General features: G+C 38.3%; 1 protein-coding gene across 13 annotated transcripts in view; it reads right to left on the minus strand.

The window, feature by feature from the left end:
* Window positions 1-18,869, minus strand: part of ABI1 (abl interactor 1) — a 119,499-nt gene that overhangs the window by 22,156 nt on the left and 78,474 nt on the right. For 8 of the 13 annotated variants that reach the window (XM_008002592.3, XM_008002591.3, XM_008002588.3 and 5 more), the window contains exons 3-6: window positions 8,509-8,685; window positions 2,555-2,569; window positions 1,731-1,831; window positions 345-485 (exon numbers count right to left, since the gene is read on the minus strand). In XM_008002592.3, the coding sequence (XP_008000783.1) occupies window positions 345-485; window positions 1,731-1,831; window positions 2,555-2,569; window positions 8,509-8,685 (434 nt within the window). The remainder of the gene's footprint in view (window positions 1-344; window positions 486-1,730; window positions 1,832-2,554; window positions 2,570-8,508; window positions 8,686-18,869) is intronic. The other 5 variants (XM_008002586.3, XM_008002593.3, XM_008002590.3 and 2 more) reach the window with 1 other exon arrangement.

Genomic DNA, 18,869 nt, shown 5'->3' on the forward strand with positions numbered 1-18,869 from the left:
ACTCCAGCCTGGGCAACAAGAGCAAAACTCCATCACACACACACAAAAAATTCTTTAGTCTTAACTCAAAGAGTCTGATAGAGTCTGTACCTCTATCAAAAGGAGGAAACACAAACAATCCATTAATAGTACAAACAGGTGTTTTAAAATCTTTAAAAAAAAAAAAAAAACAGAAGTTATAACACAAATTTACAGGAACATATATAATATTATTCCCCCAACTTTCACATTTGATATTTGCATTAGAGTGGCACTTCACCTTTACTCAGCACCTCCAGAGGAGTTTGTCACCAGTCAGTTACACCCACTTTAGAGATGTTCAAATACTCAACCTAAAGGCTTACCTGTGTGTCCTTGGTCTCTGATTTAAAGATGCTGTCCTGCCTGGACTATGCTGACTTCCAAGCCTAGCAGGACTCGTCATATAGTCATTAGGAACTGTTGGGGGTTTAACAGGTTCCAGGGTTTTATAAGGAGTATTCCGTCTAAAGAAGCATAGTGGAAAAAGGAATAATGAATAAAAAAGATAAAATTGTATTTTTCCCAAAAATATGTGAGTCTCCCTTTGTGACCATGTATGCCAGGATTTAAAAATATATATAACAAAGTTTGTAATTTTAAAAAATATTCTTTACTGGGATATATGAATTTTGTTATTTTAACATGAAAACTAAAATTTGTTTCCTTTTCCTAAGAAAAACATAGGAAAGGGTAATTTAAAGTCCTAACCTTATTTCTAAAAATTATGGTTATAATTTTTTAAATGCTCACTAATATCAAACTTTAAAACGTACATCATTCTCAGTCCAGTCACTCATAAGCCACTGTTCTTTAAACAGGAAGCTAAATTTCTTTACATAGGAAGCTGCAACTTATTCCTACCTCAATATGGCAATAAATGGAGACATACATTCTAATCATTAATTTCTCAATAAATGATTTTGACTTTTCTGTTTAATAACTTCATTTTTTTTTTTCAGGGGCAGAGGGTTTAATTAATAAAAATGAAAACTAAGACCTTCTTAAAAGAAGACTGATTGAACAACCCCTCCACAAAAAATAAGAAATCCAATATAATATTCCCAGTGTTAAGAAAAGCAACCTTAAAGAAATTTAATGCCCTGGCAAGTATTCGCTATATTTAGTACACTAAGAATTAAGAAGGAAGAAGCTACTGTTATCTTTTCTACTTGTCCAACTGGCCTTCCCATGGAGCTACTCTAGTATAAAGAGGCCTAAGAACACCAGCAGAAGCATAGTTACAAATAAAGTGCATAGTTTCCTAAAGTAAAGAGTCCCTAAGTCTCAGACACCAATAGGGGAAACAGAAGAGCTGTGGACTAAGCCACACTACACAAAAGTAGACCACTGGTCAAAGTTCTATAATATAGACACTGTAAACACATGCAAAGGCACCATTTGGAATACTCTAATCATTCCATTTAAAACAAGTCAGATTTATATTTTTTAAAAATTAGATGACAAAAAAATAAACAATGTCATTTATACATATATAAAAACTTTCCTGGTACAGATTTTAGAGAGTATTACAAAGCCAGCAGATTCATTTGGGATTCTGTTCAGGAAAACAGGAATTAAAATGAATTTGTAAAAGGTAGTGTCACATAGAGAAGGTAGTGTGGCATGGATCCCATACACTTACTTAAGTCACAGAAACATCTTTTCCTTTAGCATATGAATTCTTCTGTAAAATGTAGTTGAATTCTTACCCCAGTGTTCCCCGGCCTGACATGGGAGGACTTGGCGGTTTCTGAGTAGGAGGATTTGTTCTCGACAGTGTGCCAGTTCTTGCAGGCTGGTTATTTCCGTGCTAAAATGTAGAAATAAATGCTTTTATATCAAATTGTTCTCTTTGTGTTTTAACACCATGTATTATTTTTTTTTAATATCAGAATGTGAATTAAGGATTCCCAGACAGTTTGAATAAAGACTTTGGTACTACAGTTTAAAAAGTCAAGGAACCACTTGTGCTTGGTTTTCCTATTATTTTATGCCATTCATATCACATTGTAGCAAAATACATGTGAGATGACTGGATTGTTTATCTTATTTTATTGTTAAACATGTTCACTGAGATCAGACTTATCTGCATTCAAACACTGGGTTTCCTACAAATTTTTGAAATGTGTGCATGAACATAAACTATAGATCTTACTTGTCAATTTGCTCAAATACCCATCTGAAAAATCATCTTCATCCTAACAATTCAGTAACAAAGTCACATATGATGTCTGGGAAACCTCCTAATTGTAAGTCAATGAAAGCAAGGCAACTACCGAAAAATGAGCAAAGCAATAAATGTTAGCAAAATTAATGTTCCTATATAAACGTAGATGTCAATATATCTTTGATATATTAACACAGCCAAGCTAAATGTTGCTTATTTGAACTGAATTTGAGTATATTTAATCTACATAAATCCTAGAGGGAAAAGCAGACAGACATAAGAAGAGTTTTCAAATTTTAGTGGCTCTGCAGCCTCTATCAATACAGAGGAAATACTGTGGATCAAATGATAAGTAATGGCTCTTACCTTGGCTTTTAGCCACTTTACGTTGGCAAAAAAAGAGGGGGAAAAAGTAGACATTAATGCTAGGTAAGTTATATCTGATAGGACAGGTTTACATTTACAGTTATTCAATTCATATTAACAAGCTTTTTTCCAGCCATGTTTCAAATACTTTGTAAAGAAAAAGAGATCCATAAGTACTGGGGAAATACTCATGTGTTTCACATATTTTTCAAAAGAATTATACTCATAAGGAAACCACCACTTAATTATTCCAATCTCATGCAGGCTCAATGATTTTTTAAGTCAGTATTTTATCCTATGGAGCTAATCCAACCGAATCACAGATGATTTAAAAAATATGTTCATTTAAATACAAACACCATAACACATTAGATGTGAAGCTATTTAAACATATTGGTGCATAAGACTTAACACTTTACTGGATAATGAATGTCCAAGTATGAGTATTCATTACTTCAATGGTAGTATAGTTTAAAAAGTGATAAACTGCAAATGTTAAAATTCAAAACCACACATTGCTTTCAAAAATGAAAAAAGGACCTAGTATCTCAAAGCTTAAAAAAACTCATCATGCACAGTGATAACTTAGCCAGATTCTAACTAAGAAATAAACAAACAGGGTCTGGAAAACTCTCTCATTCCTAGCTTCTGAACCCCAATCCTGAGCAGGTCAACACTAATAGGAAATTCTAAGTACCTTTAGTTCTAAGTTTTCATCTGAGCCACTTAAGTCAAAATTCAAAGTGAAGAAAAGTTGTTTTGATCCTAAAGGCTCCTTTATTAAAGCTGACTAGCCTACAGAACATGAAACAATGTGTGGAGTCCTAAAGCATCACTACTTGTACAATGCCACTAAAAAATATATATCTTCAGGTTTTAGAGTCTAATTTTTTATAGATTTGGGGGCTTCAAGTTTTTTCTAATAACATCTGACATTCTCAACAAGTAACTACCATTTTTCAGGTGGCCACAAGGCAATATCAAAGGAAATCACCCAAAGGAGAGATTTGGTATCTCTTGGATACATTCTCATTTATAGAAACTGTGCCAGAAATATGGTATACTTCAATGTTTGTTTAAAATGATATTGCTTACTTCTATCTGGAAACAACATCTGGCACCCTACCAACCATGACATTTCACACCTAAAGAATAAAATTTGAGTAACATTATTAGAATCCTTGAAGATAAAATATACTAATGTATACTTCAGTATCTGTATTATGATATATAATATACTTACATACCAATGTATATCTTATAATGTATATACATAATACACTAAATACTATCCTAAAATAATTAAGAAAATATTCTAAATATGTCCACGTATCTCCCTTCATTTGTCATTTCAAGTGCATAAGAAACAAACAAAAAAAAAGCATTCAAGTATAAGTTGGTCACAAATGGGAAGAAAAAAAGAATTAGATTGGGGATGAAAATTCTACTTGAACTCTGTGCTACTACGCAATGGTGTAAGCTTTAACCTCTTATGAAGTTCAGCCTCCTCTATTAAGTGTTATTATATATGCAGATGTGTCAATGTTGGCGAGTGCTACTAGGAAATAACCTCTGTAACTTACATCTCAAAATACTAATATTTTTGTCAGAAATCTATAAAATTTTTCCATTTAAATATCCTCAAAACGTATCCAAAATGAAACCGTTTTTTATTTCCTTAAGATCTCATTTCAGGCTAGGCATGGTGGCTCTTGCCTACAACTCCCGGCACTTTGGGAGGCCAAAGCAGGTGGACTGCTTGAGCCCAGGAGTTTGAGACCAGCCTGGGCAACACGGCGAAACCCCTTCTCTTGAAAAAATAAAAATAAAAAATTAGCCAGGCATAGTGGCACACACCTGTAGTCCCAGCTACTTGGATGGCTGAGGAGGGAGGATCACTTGAGCCCAGAAGGTTGTGAGCTGTGCTTGAGCTATTGCACTTCAGTGAGACCCTGTCTCTTTTTAAAAAAGATCTCACTTTGTTTCCTTAACATTTAACTTTATGGAAGAGTAATGTCACCATTTGCCTGGAATCTGTTTGAAATTCCTCCCTATCTTCTAAGTACATCATAGTTTGTATGTCATAGGCACTAAATGTCTAATGTTAATTCTTTTTTTTTTTTTTTTTTTTTTTGAGACAGAATCTGGCTGTTGTCCAGGATGGAGTTCAGTGGTGCAATCTTGGCTCACTGCAACCTCCGCCTCCTGGGTTCAAGCGATTCTCGTGCCTCAGGCTCCCAAGTAGTTGGGATTATAAGTGTGTGCCACTACATTTGGCTAAATTTTGTATTTTTAGGACACAGGGTTTTGCCACATTGGCCAGGCTGGTCTGGAACTCCTGGCCTCAAGTGATCCTCCCTCCTGAGCCTCCCAAAGTGTCAAGATTACAGGCATGAGCCACTGTGCCCAGCCAAGGCCAATTCTTTCTTTGAAATGATTCTTAACTCACTCCTCTGCTTTATAAATTTAAAAAAAAAATCATTCCTATGTAAATATTATAAAGCTTTAGTTTCTACACTGTTTAAAAAAAATTAATCAGAAAGCCATTAAGCTGAGACAGCTCCCGCATTCTGGGTTCCTACTTAGGCAAACCAAAACACAACTGAGAGTAACTTAATCAGAAACCTCCAACTAACCTCTAACTAGGAACTTTACTAATCAGAAACCACAATTAACTTCTAACCAATCAAATATTTTGCTGGTCTTGCTTCTTTGAACTTCCCCCTGCTTCATGTCTCTGTGGTCTGAAGATGCCCGATTCATGAATCACTGTAAACTCAAACTCCAAAAAAAGTAACGTACCTAAGTTTATCTTTGAAGACCAATAATAAAATCTAACAACTCCTAGATCACATAATCTTTTGAAGCTTAAAAACAAGCACACAAGCACACACTAATCCAGTCATCCCCTGGTATCAAGAAGGCTTGGTTCCAGGACCCCCATGAATACCAAAATCCAAGGATGCTCAAATCCCTCATATAAACTGGCGTAGTATTTGCATATAACCAACACTACCCTCCAATATACTTTACATCATCTCTAAATTACTTACAATACCTAATACAAGGTAAATGCTATGTAAATAGTAATTATATTTATTTGTATTATTTTTTATTCTTGTATTGTCCTTGCATTTTTTACTCTTTTTCTTTCTGGAATTTTTTTTATCCAAGGTTGGCTGAATCCACAGATAGAAACCTACAGATACAAAGGGCCAACTACATATGAAAAGTCCTTTGTAAATTATGATCCAGGCTGTTAATTATTATTAGTGTTCTTCAAAATAAATGTAAATTTCTTTGCTAAGTATTCAAGACTTCCCTATTCTAGCTTCCTCTCAAACCTTGTGCTCACTTACAAAGATCATCTTCTTTTCATTCTCCTTTATGAATATGTTCTGGTAGTTTCTCTATGCTGGGATTCTCTTATACATATCTTATTATTATTCCCAAAAATCAAACCAGATTTACTTTGGGATATTTTGCATATTTTTAAATTCCTATTAAACTAACAAGTACCATTTATTTCACAGCATAAAATGCATTAACACAGTAAATACTATTTAAATAAAACCCAGGTATATTTAAATACAAATACCAAAACACTAAAATTTATATCACAAAATAAGAAAATGCAATGGAATATTAATCTTGGAGTATGGCAATCGTAAGCATAAAGCCTAGTAGCTATAAGAAAAATATTAATATATTTAGATACAATTTTTAAAATTCTGTATGTATATTTTTTAAACACCAAAAAACATCAAAGTCAAAAGCCAAACAGCAATATGAGTAAATAGTTGCCAATATATGAGTGGCTACTAACTCTTCAAACAGAAAAAAAAGGACTCTGACAAGTCAGTAAGAAAACAAACTTCTAAACAGAAAAGTGGGCAAAAGATACAAAAATAATTTGAAAGCTGTAAGCAGTGTCTCACTATCCTCAAAACACTAATTTTAAAATAAACTTAAACTTTTCCTTCTAATAATTTTGGCCTGGCAAATGTTCATTAACTACTACCAAAATTTCTACCTTCACACCTCTCTACAACACTCTGGAAATATTTAAGCCAACAATGATCCTTTAGAGAGAACACAAAACTAAGAAAACAAAGCAGCATTAAGACTACTGGGGAGAAGCAATTGTGTGTATGTGTGTATTTTTCAGTCACAGAAACAAACTATAGACAAATATGCCAAATAATCAGCTTCTAAAATATATTCTTCTCACAGACCATGCACCTTCATCCCTTGCCAAAAACATATTTTTAAATAGCCTGCATAACAATGTGAATGTACTTAATGTCACAGAACTATACACCTAAAAAGAGTTAAATGGTCATTTTATGTTATGTATATCTTACCACAATAAAAAAATCTAAAAACAAAAACAAAGCCCCCTACCGTTGTGTCTAATGTATCCATATTATGGCTAGAAAGCAGATTTCCAAAATTCACAGTCCTATACTTTCAGCATTTATTATGCTGTTTATATCTCCCGCTTACACATATACGATGAAATAGTTAAATTTTCTCATCCAAAACTTCCTTGTAAAATTTGGATTCATCGTATACTCAGGTAAGTACTATGTCTTGAACTGTTAAACACAACTACTAGTTGAGGGATGAGGTAATGGAAGATATTCACTACTAACATAATGACAGAAAAAAATTGTTAATGAATGTGTACTGCTTTGGTAGGAATAACCAAGGTGAGGCAAAATGGGGAAGTGTGAGTGTGCGTGTGTGCGTGTGTGCACATATACAGGTATATATGTATACATACATGCATGCATGAACATATCGTTTTTCTTTAAATCTCAAGGTGGATAGTAACACAAAAGACATTTTTCCCAGATTCTCAAAACTCCAACCCCAGAGATCAGTCTAGTTTAAAGCACCTTGAATTAAAACTGAATTTCAGCTCTTATACAAGCCTAGCCACATCTCTGAATAAAAATACAAGAAATAAACAAGCAATCTCCTCTGCATTTGCAATGTGTTCCAATTTTATATACAATTTACAGACATAAAAAGTGAAGAGGAGATTCCAATAGTCTCAGAGAGGAATAGAATAAAGGTTAATGCTTTCAGCTATACTCTTCTCTCAAGCAGAAACCCCCAAAAATCCAGAATGTAACAGATCTAGCAACAGCACCAGTCAGATCAATCAGCTAGGACAAGCTTCAAGATTCTAGCTGACTCCTTAACAACTTAAAAAATATTCTGAAGACCAGAATCCAAATCAAACAGTCCTCTTAGAAAGGAACTTCCAAATTTCAAAGGAATAGTTCATCCTGAGCAGAGACAGCGAAAGAATTTAGGTCATTCCAAATGCTTGCAAAATGACCCATAAATACCAAAAAGCTGACACACTACAGGTATCCTTCAAGATCAGCTAATTTTCCATGCTTAGAAATGAACACAGGCAACACATCATCTCTCTCCTGAAAATCTGTGGGTTTTTTTTTGCGGGGGGGGTGGGTGGGGGGTTAAGACAAAATTACATACAATTTTCATTTTTTAATAAGTTGCTGGCATTACATATACACACAGGTATACAAATACATATACATATTTAGAAATGAAATGATAGACGTATTTATAAATTATTTTCTAAAGTAATTTTGAAAAGCATGTAGATTTTTATTTTTAAATATTCAGTAGAGAAAGAAAGACATGGAATTCACAACACAAATGGATAATATTTATTTGTCTAGGATTTATGGTTTAATAACCATTTCAAATTTTAATATCATTTTTAGTATAGCCTATCCACTGATAAAATTACACGCCAACCTTAGTAAAAATGCATATTAAAAATTATATCAAAATTATAATGCTAGTTGCTAAAGAGAATCTATTAATTACAATTATCTTTATCACAATATTTCCTATCCAAAATATTTACTGGATATGCAAATTAGTTTGTTTATGTAATATAAAATGCTTACCTTGACACCATGGCCCACATCATCCAGAACTGTGTAATCGATGGGTTTCCGAATATACCTTACAGGGCGCTCCATATTCGCAGGTGCTATTATTTTGTGAGTTCTTGACGTATTCTTATTTGTTGTCAAAATACCAATCTCTCTTCGAGCCACTTTCTCTTTATGAATATCCACAGTCTATATTTTAAATTTGAACAAAACAAGAAAATATTATTTGGCATAATATATTTGCTATCCATATACATTGGACCATATTTAGGATGGACCACAGGACTGTACACCACATGTCTATTTTCCAGTGAATACTATTAAATTATACTAGGCTAAAAGCAGAGAATGTTTAGTGGTGGTTTAAAGCACCAACTAATGTAATGGATGTGATTTTAAAACAATTCTCCGGAAAGCAGTTTTCTTTCCTAACAATTTGGTATGTGGGCCAGGCATGGTAGCTCACGCCTATAATATCAGCACTTTAGACGAAAGCAGGGGGATTGCTTGAGTTCAGGAGTTCAAGACCAGTCTGGGCAACATGGCAAAACCCTGTCTCTACAAAAAATACAAAACAGCCAGGCATGGTGGCATGCACCTGTGGTCCCAGCTACTCGGGACATGAAGTGAGAGGATCGCTTCAACCTGGGAGGTGAAGGCTGCAGTGAGCTGTGATTGTGCCACTGCACTCCAGCCTGGGCAACAGAGGGAGACCCTGTCTCAAAAAAAGAAAGAGAGATTTGGTATGTGTAGAAAGGGAAAGTTGTCCTGGCATGAGTAACTGACACTTTATTTATTCAGTGTGATGCAGAACCCCCCCATACACACCCCAAAAAAAGTAATTACAACACAATGAGGCAAGTGCTATAATGACACATGCACAGTTCATTCAAAATTACTATAAAGGTGCTGAGAACAAGACAACTAACTAGGATAAAAGGTTCATTTAAAGGCTTTAAGAGTACGTAGGTTTCAAAGGATAAACAGGAGTCAAGAATTGGATATGAAAAATATTAAAGGCAGAGAGAATAACATCCTGCAGACAAAGGTTTAAGAGAGAAAAATGGTAAGAGCAGATATACACTGTCAGCAAGCAGCCTAGACACCTGTTTGGCACAGCCTACCTAGGACTGGCCTACAAGGTTTTTTAAAAATATTTTTTTAATTTAGCTGCCAACTTAAAACTGGACAGTAGCCAGCACATGAGAAATAATTATACAACTGCTCAACAACTTAAAATCCGGCTTAATAAGGAAGTGATGACAAATTTAAATTGAGTGGCATGATCACCTCTGCATTTTAAGAAGATCCCAGTAGCAGAGGTATTGAAGATAGAAAGAACAAGACTACAGAGAGTAAAACCAACTAAGGGGCAATTATGGTAGTCTAGGTGGGACGAGGCCAGGATAGGAAATGAAGCAGGAAAAAGCGGGGGGGAAGGTATTCCCAGGGAAAAGAACAGTTCAATGTTATGCTTGAACCAAATCTGTCACAATTCTGTCTTATTTTATCAGAACTTTTTAACTGAGAAAGAACTACTAATCAAAAATGCTATCCCAATTCCAAACCAAGATAGATAGAGACACCTCTCCATGAGTATCTATCATTTCTGTACATCTTGTGAGAAGATGCACTAACTCCCTTCGTTCTGGATGTTTATAGAGTAAACAGCCTTAGAAAATACCGCATCTCCTTAGAAAGCAAAGGCAGAATTGTTTACTGTCCAATATAATAAAGCTAATGTAACCCTCCAGGAGAAAGGTTTTTTGCCCATTATAAAAGATGTGGTCCCCTAAATTGAGAGTACTTTTTCTCTAATGCACACAACTGTGTATGCAAAGGCATCACTTGGCTCTTTGCAGTATCCTGGGGAAACTGGGGCTGTTTTCTAGCACAAATGCTGACACTCTGGCTACTACTATTGCCATGAGTAATGATGTCCTTTGTTTCTGATCCAGGAGTCTCATGTCTTCCAACAGAATCCATGAAACTGTGGTAGGCTAACTCATCAGTTAACAAGGATAAATCTCGGGACCGTCACAATTTTCAATTGTTCTGGCAATGAAAACAGAATGCTGATGGGGACAAAGCTTTTTAGAAATGGAAGGAAAGACCAGTTAGCAGAAATTGAGAAAAGTCCACGAGAATCATTAACGAACATGTTGTCCATATTGTATGGTCAACCAGGCAATGAATGATCCTCCACTTTACTGCCTGTTAATGAGACTAAAATGAAGTTTCAGGATAAGTACCAGGAAGTAGACAGATTCAAAGACAACAGCCTGAATGATGCCCTGGTTACTGTCAACACTCCTGCAGATGGGAGGACTTCCTTATCAAGCTGACAGTCAGCCTCAGCAGGTGTGCCTCGTGAAATCCTCCAAACTAAGATTTGTCGGGAAGAGGGAGACTGGGGCACATAAGGTTCTGTTTCCTTTGGACAACAGTTACAGAGACATGCATCTACACTGAGTTTGAAAGTAAGAAAATTTGCAACCATTGTTGGCAGAGCCAAACACATCTTTAGAACTTTGGCTAGTTTGCTTGGAAGAGGAGGAGCATGTAGTTACATTGTTCAGGCATGTAATGCTTGTTAAAGAAGAATGGCATTTTGCTGGCTATCTTAGTGCCCAGCTCCTACTGCAGTCTACCTTGCCAACATTCAATCCTTTCAAGATGACTACGAAGGGCCTCAGCATTTTCTGGTGGTACAACCTGTCCACTATAAGGAACCTTTGACACTCTTGGGGAAATTTCCCTAAGACAAACTCCCTTGGACACCAACCAGTCTACAGACTCCTACTGTACTAGATTGGGTTTAAAATGAGGATCAAGGTGATTCACTGGAGAATCAGAAACTAGCTCAAAGAATCTAGATAATTCTTGCTGTCAGTCCTGCAGCCTTAGAAAACTCCAGTAGCCCTAGTATTGAAATCAAGCAAGAATTTAAGAGATCTTATCTTGACATTATCTTAACAATGGAGCAGCAAAGAGCCTATATTAAGGTGAACTTCTAAAAAATGATGCCATTGTGCAGTTCAAGCCCGTCAGCCAAAGGGTACAAAACCCATTTCCCCCACCAGAAAGTGACAAAACTGTAGCTGTTCGATCAAGGTGTTCCCAAACAGAAATGGATACCATCCATAATGATGACCTTCTTTGTGTGTGTAAGACAACATCTTGCTCTGTCACCCAGGCTGGAGTGCAGTGGAACAATCACGGCTCACTGCAATCTTCAAATTCTTTCACTCAAGCAATCCTCTGACCTCAGCCTCCTGAGCAGCTGGGACAACAGGTGCATCCCACCATGCCAGGCTAATTTCTTTAATATAATTTTTAGTAGAGACGAAGTCTTGCAATGTTGCCCAGGCTGGTCTCGAACTCCTGGGCTCAAGCAATAATGATCTTGCACAGAATACAGGGTTTTGGTTGGACCAAAATTACCTCAGGTTTATTTTACTGATCAGCACACAGCTATAGCACCACTCAAAACTGAAAGTAAATGTCTCTTGTTCACTGGTACAAAGCTACTCTCTCCCAGTCTCCCTCATCCCTCAACCTCAGCTGCTTTACAAAGAAAGATGATTAGGAGTGGGGCCAAGTTCTCCAAGTTCCCAAAGGACACTGAAGATCACACACACCTGGGTAGGCTACATAACTTTGGGGAGAGCACAGATTCAACATTTTACGGCTCTGTTGGATACAGGAGCCCAAGGCACCTTCATACCCATCCTGCGGAAGAATAAGTTACAAGCTTCTAATACTGAGGTCTGGGTAGGGTTCAAAGTAGGGAAGGGATGCTACTGTGACCTTTTGGGTGGGGCTCTTTGGACCATTCACTGTACTATTTGTGGCTTCCACTGCTGAGTGTATAGTGGTATTGATATTTTACATGCTGAACTGTGAGTGCTCATAAGCTCCAGGGAGATCATGCTCACTGTCAAGAGCCCATGTAGAAAGGCATTAGTAAGTCTGGGGCCCCACATTCCTTATGACCTGTTTGAGTACAAGTCTGTGCATACATGACTTTTCTGAGTAGACCCTCTGGCAAGAGGAACAACCTCTTCTGGAGGTGATTGGTGGGTTTGGATTCAATGCCTCCCTGACATAGCTACTAGGTATGCCTCTTTTGAAAGGAGAACGAGTCAACTCAAATGCAATGACTAACAAAGTGGGAAAGGCCCAACAAGCCTCTCTCATCACATGAACTGATAATATTCAAGAATGCAGCCAGTCTGGCCCCTAGGGCACCTCAGCTTTACTGGAAAAAGTAGCAGCTTCTCCCTTTGAGAACATCTGATCTTGCATTCTGCCACCTAAACCAAATCTGCTAGCTCAGTGAGGCCCTTGATTCACAAAGGTTCCATAAATGCCTGGGCCTGTTTCACTGATTATTCAACCAAGCTGAGACCCTGTGGTGCCTAGTGGGCTTTAAACTCCAGTGCCCATAATACAGAACTGAAAATGGGTGTGGTTGCTTTGTTCCACCAGCAAAACTCAAGGACATTCTCACAGATCTGGCCAATATTCCCCTTGAAAACCTTGTTATATTTTTACTATCAGGCTATTACCAACAGCCTAGCTATTTAGTCAGTCACTTGGAAAACTACAGAATGACATATTTAAGACTGTCCATAAACCATGGAGATCAATTGTAGTTGCTGATCAAACCATCTGGGTCACTAATACGGATGTTTACGGTAAGAGTCCCTTGTCTGATCAGACCAATTATAATCAAGCTACTGATCAAACTGCACTGTTAAGGCTGCTACCACTGCTGCTGGATCCATCATCATACAAGACACAGCAACACATCTATTATCATAGAGTGGATACAAAGTAAAAGACTCTATGTTCCTGATGCAGAGGCTGCCACCTCATTCCAGACTTGTGAGTCCTGGAAAAGGACTCATTTGTCTCATGGTGAGAGGAACCATATCACATGCTAATGGCAGATTGGTTGCATCAGACCTTTGACAACCTTTTTCAGGCTATCAGTGGTGTCTCACTGTTGATGACACTTTTCCAGGGTCTGGTACTGCTATTCCAGTTCAATCAGCTGACTCCAGCCATACTATTGCAGTCCTTGACACTAATCTGTGTCCTATTTTTACTTTCCACATCATTTGCAATCTGACAATAGGTACACTTTTTATCACAAAAGTCACTCAACAATGAGCTGTTAGTCAAGGTATCTGATACTCTACCATCCTCAAGCATCTTATATTGCTTAGTGCTGCAACAGCCTTATCAGAACTCATCTCAAAAAACTCAACAACAAAAATAAACCCGACTCAAAAACAGACAAAAGACTTGAACAGACATTTCTCCAAAGAAGACAGGCAAACAGAAGCTGGGCATGGTGGCTCACGCCTGCAATCTCAACACTTTGGGAGGCCTAGGCGGGCGGATCACAAGGTCAGGAGATGGAGACCATCTTGGCCAACATGGTGAAACCCTGTCTCTACCAAAAACACAAAAATTAGCTGGGCATGGTGGAATATACCTGTAGTCCCAGCTACTCAGGAGGCTGAGGCAGGAGAATCGCTTGAACCACGGAGTCAGAGGTTGCAGTGAGCCGAGATTATGCCACTGCACTCCAGCCTGGCGACAGAGTGAGACTTCATCTCAAAAAAAAAAAAAAAAAAGACAGGCAAATGCCCAATAAGCACATGAAACAACACTCAATATCACTCATCATGAGGGCAATGCAAATCAAAACCACAATGTGACACAACCTCACAACCACAATGATGGTTACAATCAAAAAATCAAGATGTGGAGAAATGGGAGCCCTTGTGCACTTGCAGTCACTGTGAAACATAGTATAGTGAGATTCCTCACAAAATTAAACACAGAATTAGCACACAACCCAGCAATTCCAATTATAGGTATATTCCCAAAAGAACTGAAAGCAGGGTCACCTAGCGGCTTTATTCACAACAGCCAACTATCCATCAACAGATCAATGGATGCACAAAATGTGATATATACATACTATAGAATAGTATTTAGACTTAACAATGAAGGTACTTTTGATACATGCTACAATATGGATGAACCTTGAGGACATTATGCTGAGTGAAATATGCCAGTCACAAAAAGACATATATTGTATGATTCCATTTATATGAGGTAACTAGAGTAGTCAAATTCATAAAAACAGAAAGTGGAGATAGTGGTTGCCTGGGGGAGGAAAGCTCAATAGACACTTGTTGTTTAATGGGCATAGGGTTTAATTTCTACAAGATAAAGAGTCCTAGAGATTATTAGTTGCTCAGCATTGTAACTGTACTTAACACTACTGAACAGTACACTTAAAATGGTTAAGATGGTAATCATATATGTATTTTGCCACAATTTCTAAAAAAAATTTAACCGTCTCAAAAGATTTCTGAGTATACCTCTGTCACCTCCTCCTGGTCTACACAGGAGTATAGCAGTTTGGTCGCTGAATGTGGCTGTCTCCAGGAAGAGAACAGCTCCTGGCCAATTGGGATTCCACCCTGACCATTTCTAAGCATGATGCTTCTTTCTTTTCTCTAATGGAAATCCCAGGCTAGCTTGATTGGTCTACTCTCTGGGTGGCAATCCAGTCAAAAAGAGGTCTTTGGTATAAACTTAATTCAGGTTCAGCCACCTGGAATTCACAATCTGGATTTTCTTGCTGGATTTCCTTGGTCTTAAACAGTAATGACCACTTAGTTAAGTATACTGCTTCCCCTAGGGTGGCTCATGTGGACTAAAGTAGGAGACATAAAAGGGTTGCTGTAAGTTTAATAAAAAGGACCTTTGTCGCTCTTGCACCTGGCCCTTCCAGACAAAAGGTCTGGGTTTGAGTCAGAGATGACTGGAAAAAAGGTAAAGCTAGCTACTGGAATGGGACACACTGATTTTGTGGCAGTCGAAGGGGTACAACAACCCTGTCTGGCACCTGTGGGGAAACACTTTAGATGTTGGGAAGGAAAAGGAGGGACATTAGTGATCTGTCTTTTAGAATCATCCCTCACAAAGGACATTTCTCTGCCAATGCGCAAAACCTTAAATTTAACTGACTACTGGGTCTGCCCCTACCCCACCACACAGCTTTCATCACTACTCAATCATCATTCTCCTTAACCACACAGTCTCTCGGAAGCAGCAGAAGATGGTCCAAGCTCCCAAATCTCCCACACGAAACACCTGTCCCTAACTTCAGGCATCTTTTCAAGGCACAGTCATTTCAAGGGACAGATGAATGCCATCAAGTTGGTGGCACAGATAATAAATAGGACAGATTGGACTGACTGCCTTCAGGCAGTCTCTCCACAAACAAGTACTAGAGAAGTATTCATACTGAACTCGGAACCCTAAGGCTTACCAGCCATCAGGGAGGCCACATTGGAGAAACTATCAGCCTGTGCCCTCTGACTTAAAAGTAGGTCCCACATAACTGGGAGGTGGGGGTGAGGGAGCGTGTCAGAGGGGCAGAAGTAGGACAATATAAACAACACATTCTTTATAGGCACACAGTCCTTGGGAGTGTTTCTTGTTTGGAAGTCAGGCATTGCCTCCCTTCAGAAAATGTGATGACTTGCACACCAAGAGAATAATCGCTATAATGGGAGTCATCCAATTAGAAAAGTTTGTTTGAAATTTGTTCCGGACTTGAGCTAAAGCAATCGACGACATCACCTTGGGCCTAGAGGCATTCAGGACAGTCTCAAATCACTAACCAGGATTGTTACAGATAAAAGAATAGCCCTACACTACCTCTTTGTAGACCAAGGCCAAATCTGTGCTATATATTCTGCAGTAACTAGATTAACGCCTTGGGCCAAGAGTAAAGTCAGAGCAGAAACAAAGAGAAAGCCACCACCTGGCTCTCTTAGATAGACCCTAAAGGTGTACTGCATTTGTTCTGTTGGCTGGGTCTCGGACCCTGGGGAGCATAATTGAAGTCAATATTGCAGTCTGGCCTCATCCTGCTATCCTGTTGATAGTAACTTTAATGAAATGTGTTATAAGAAAAACTGAATGGATCTGGTCCCAGGCTCTGTCAGTGAGACTAATCAGAGTGACCAGTGAAGTTGTATAATCATGGGAAGGAAATCTTACCAGAAGCCAAGAAGGTATAGAAATGAAGGTAGAATACTGTTGGAAGGCAATTATACTTGAGTCTTTCATGTTTCTGTACCTGTTGTGAGTAGAGGGACTGATTCCTTTTGTTCCATACCAACTTGTTACATATGTTTGTATTATATAAGGAATGGTCTTGAGGGATCAAGAAACAGTGTCTCCCTCAGGAGCAAAAGGCAGGTTTGCTGTCTAGTACAATAAAGATGTCATTTCCAGCGGGCATGGTGGCTCACGCCTGTAATACCAGCACTTTGGGAAGTGAGTGAGGCAGATCACCTGAGGTCAGGAATTCAAGACCAGCCTGGTCAACACGGTGAAATTCTGTCTCTACTAGAAATACAAAAATTAGGCGGGCACGGTGGCGCACACCTGTAGTCTCAACTACTTGCGGGGGTGCTGAGGCATGAGAACAGCTTGAACCTGGGAGGTGGAGGAAGTGAACCAAGTGCAGTGAACCAAGTGCAGTGAACCAAGATCATGCCACTGCCTGAGGGACAGAGTGAGACTCTGTCTGGAAAAAAAAAATTGTCATCTCCCTCCAGGGTGAATGAAGGTCAGGCAGGCTTACAACTTACTACCTATTATCAAAGTTTGGGTTCCCTAAACTGGTAGTCCCTCTCCTGTAACAGACTGCAGTGCATTGCAGGAAAGGCATCACCACATGCATCACTCAGCCCCTTTCACCTTCCTCTATGGAGCAGTGGGTTTGGGAAACTGGCACAAATGCTAACGTTCTGGCTCCCGTTACTCTCATCAGTAATAAAGTCCTATGTCTCTGGTCCAGAAGTCTTCTGTCTTCTACCAGCATCTACAAAAGACGTTAGTTTGCATGGAGGGCAAAATCTGACTCTTAACAGTTCTTGAAAAAACTGTTTTCATAGTGAAACAATTCACACATTCTGACCACCCCCATCCCCAAGTAATTCTGAGGATTATCTGATACAATCTTTGATTCATTGATGTTACAAAATGTAAAGAGCCGCATTTTTGTAGAATGCCTCTCTACACCTTTTTTTTTTTTTTTTTTTTTTTTTGACAGGGTCTTGCTCTGTCGCCCAGACTGGAGTTCAATGGTGCCATCTCGGCTCACTGCGCCCTCTGCCTCCCGGGTTCAAGCGATTCTCATGTCTCATGACTCCCAAGTAGCTGGGACTACAGGCATGTGCCCCGACACCCGGCTTATTTTTGTATATTTTGTAGAGATGGGGTTTCACCATGTTGGCCAGGCTGGTGGCAAACTCCTGACCTCAAGTGATTTGCCCGCCTCAGTCTCCTAAAGTGCTGGGATTACAGGCATGAGCCACCATACCCAGCCTCTCCACACATCTTTTAAACTCCTCCCTTTTCTAATAGGTCCAGCACTAGTATAAATTTTAGCTCAATTCTGCTCAACACAGAATTAAGTTGAGGAATCCCTAACTCCATAGAGGGGAAAATACTGAGACTTCATTGGAAGTTGGAAAAGATGCACCAGTATTTACCTAGGTTTGTTTCTACCTCTCCCAAACACTCATTCTCTGTCTCCTTTGTAAGGTCATCTTACAGTGTCTCCAGGTTCACTTTCCTCTTTATAACCCCTCAGCAAATTCGTCCACATTCAGGCTTAAATTACCATATACACATACAAACTTTTATTTATCTATTCAAGAACGCTCATCTAAGCTGTAAGTTCATGTATAAAACTGACATTCTCTCAGATATTTGAATGGTACCTTAAAGTGAATGTGTTCAAAATCAAACACACAGGCCACTCAATCCTATTTCAATGTTCCTACTTCAATTCTCTATTAGTTTATGTAAGTCAGACATCTAGCATTTACTTCATGTTTAATTTTACTAAATCCTATCACATTTACCTTTAAATACCAGAAATCTGTTTCTAACACTTTAATCCTACTCAATCTACTACCATCTCTCACCTTGGCTATTGCAACAGCCTTCTAATTGGTCCACTTGTACCCAATCTGGCCTTTATCCAGTCCGCTCTCTATGGTGTAACCATGGAGAGCTTTACGAAAGAAGTAAACTTGAGAAAACAAAATTAAAAATGTGTACATTTCACCTGTTTAAACCCTATTAAAAGAGCATCCTACACGGTCCCCAGTCCTCAAAGGAAAAATTAATTCAAAATGTCTTGTTCTTTCCCTATTTTTCTCAAGCATCATGGAATCCACAACTCTCCTCCTTAAAATCATCCTTTTTTCACCCTTCCTACTTCACTCACACTCTGCAGAATTATTCAGGACACGATTTCA

The sequence above is a fragment of the Chlorocebus sabaeus genome, chromosome 9 (genome assembly GCF_047675955.1).
Source record: "Chlorocebus sabaeus isolate Y175 chromosome 9, mChlSab1.0.hap1, whole genome shotgun sequence".
Classification (NCBI taxonomy): domain Eukaryota; kingdom Metazoa; phylum Chordata; class Mammalia; order Primates; family Cercopithecidae; genus Chlorocebus; species Chlorocebus sabaeus.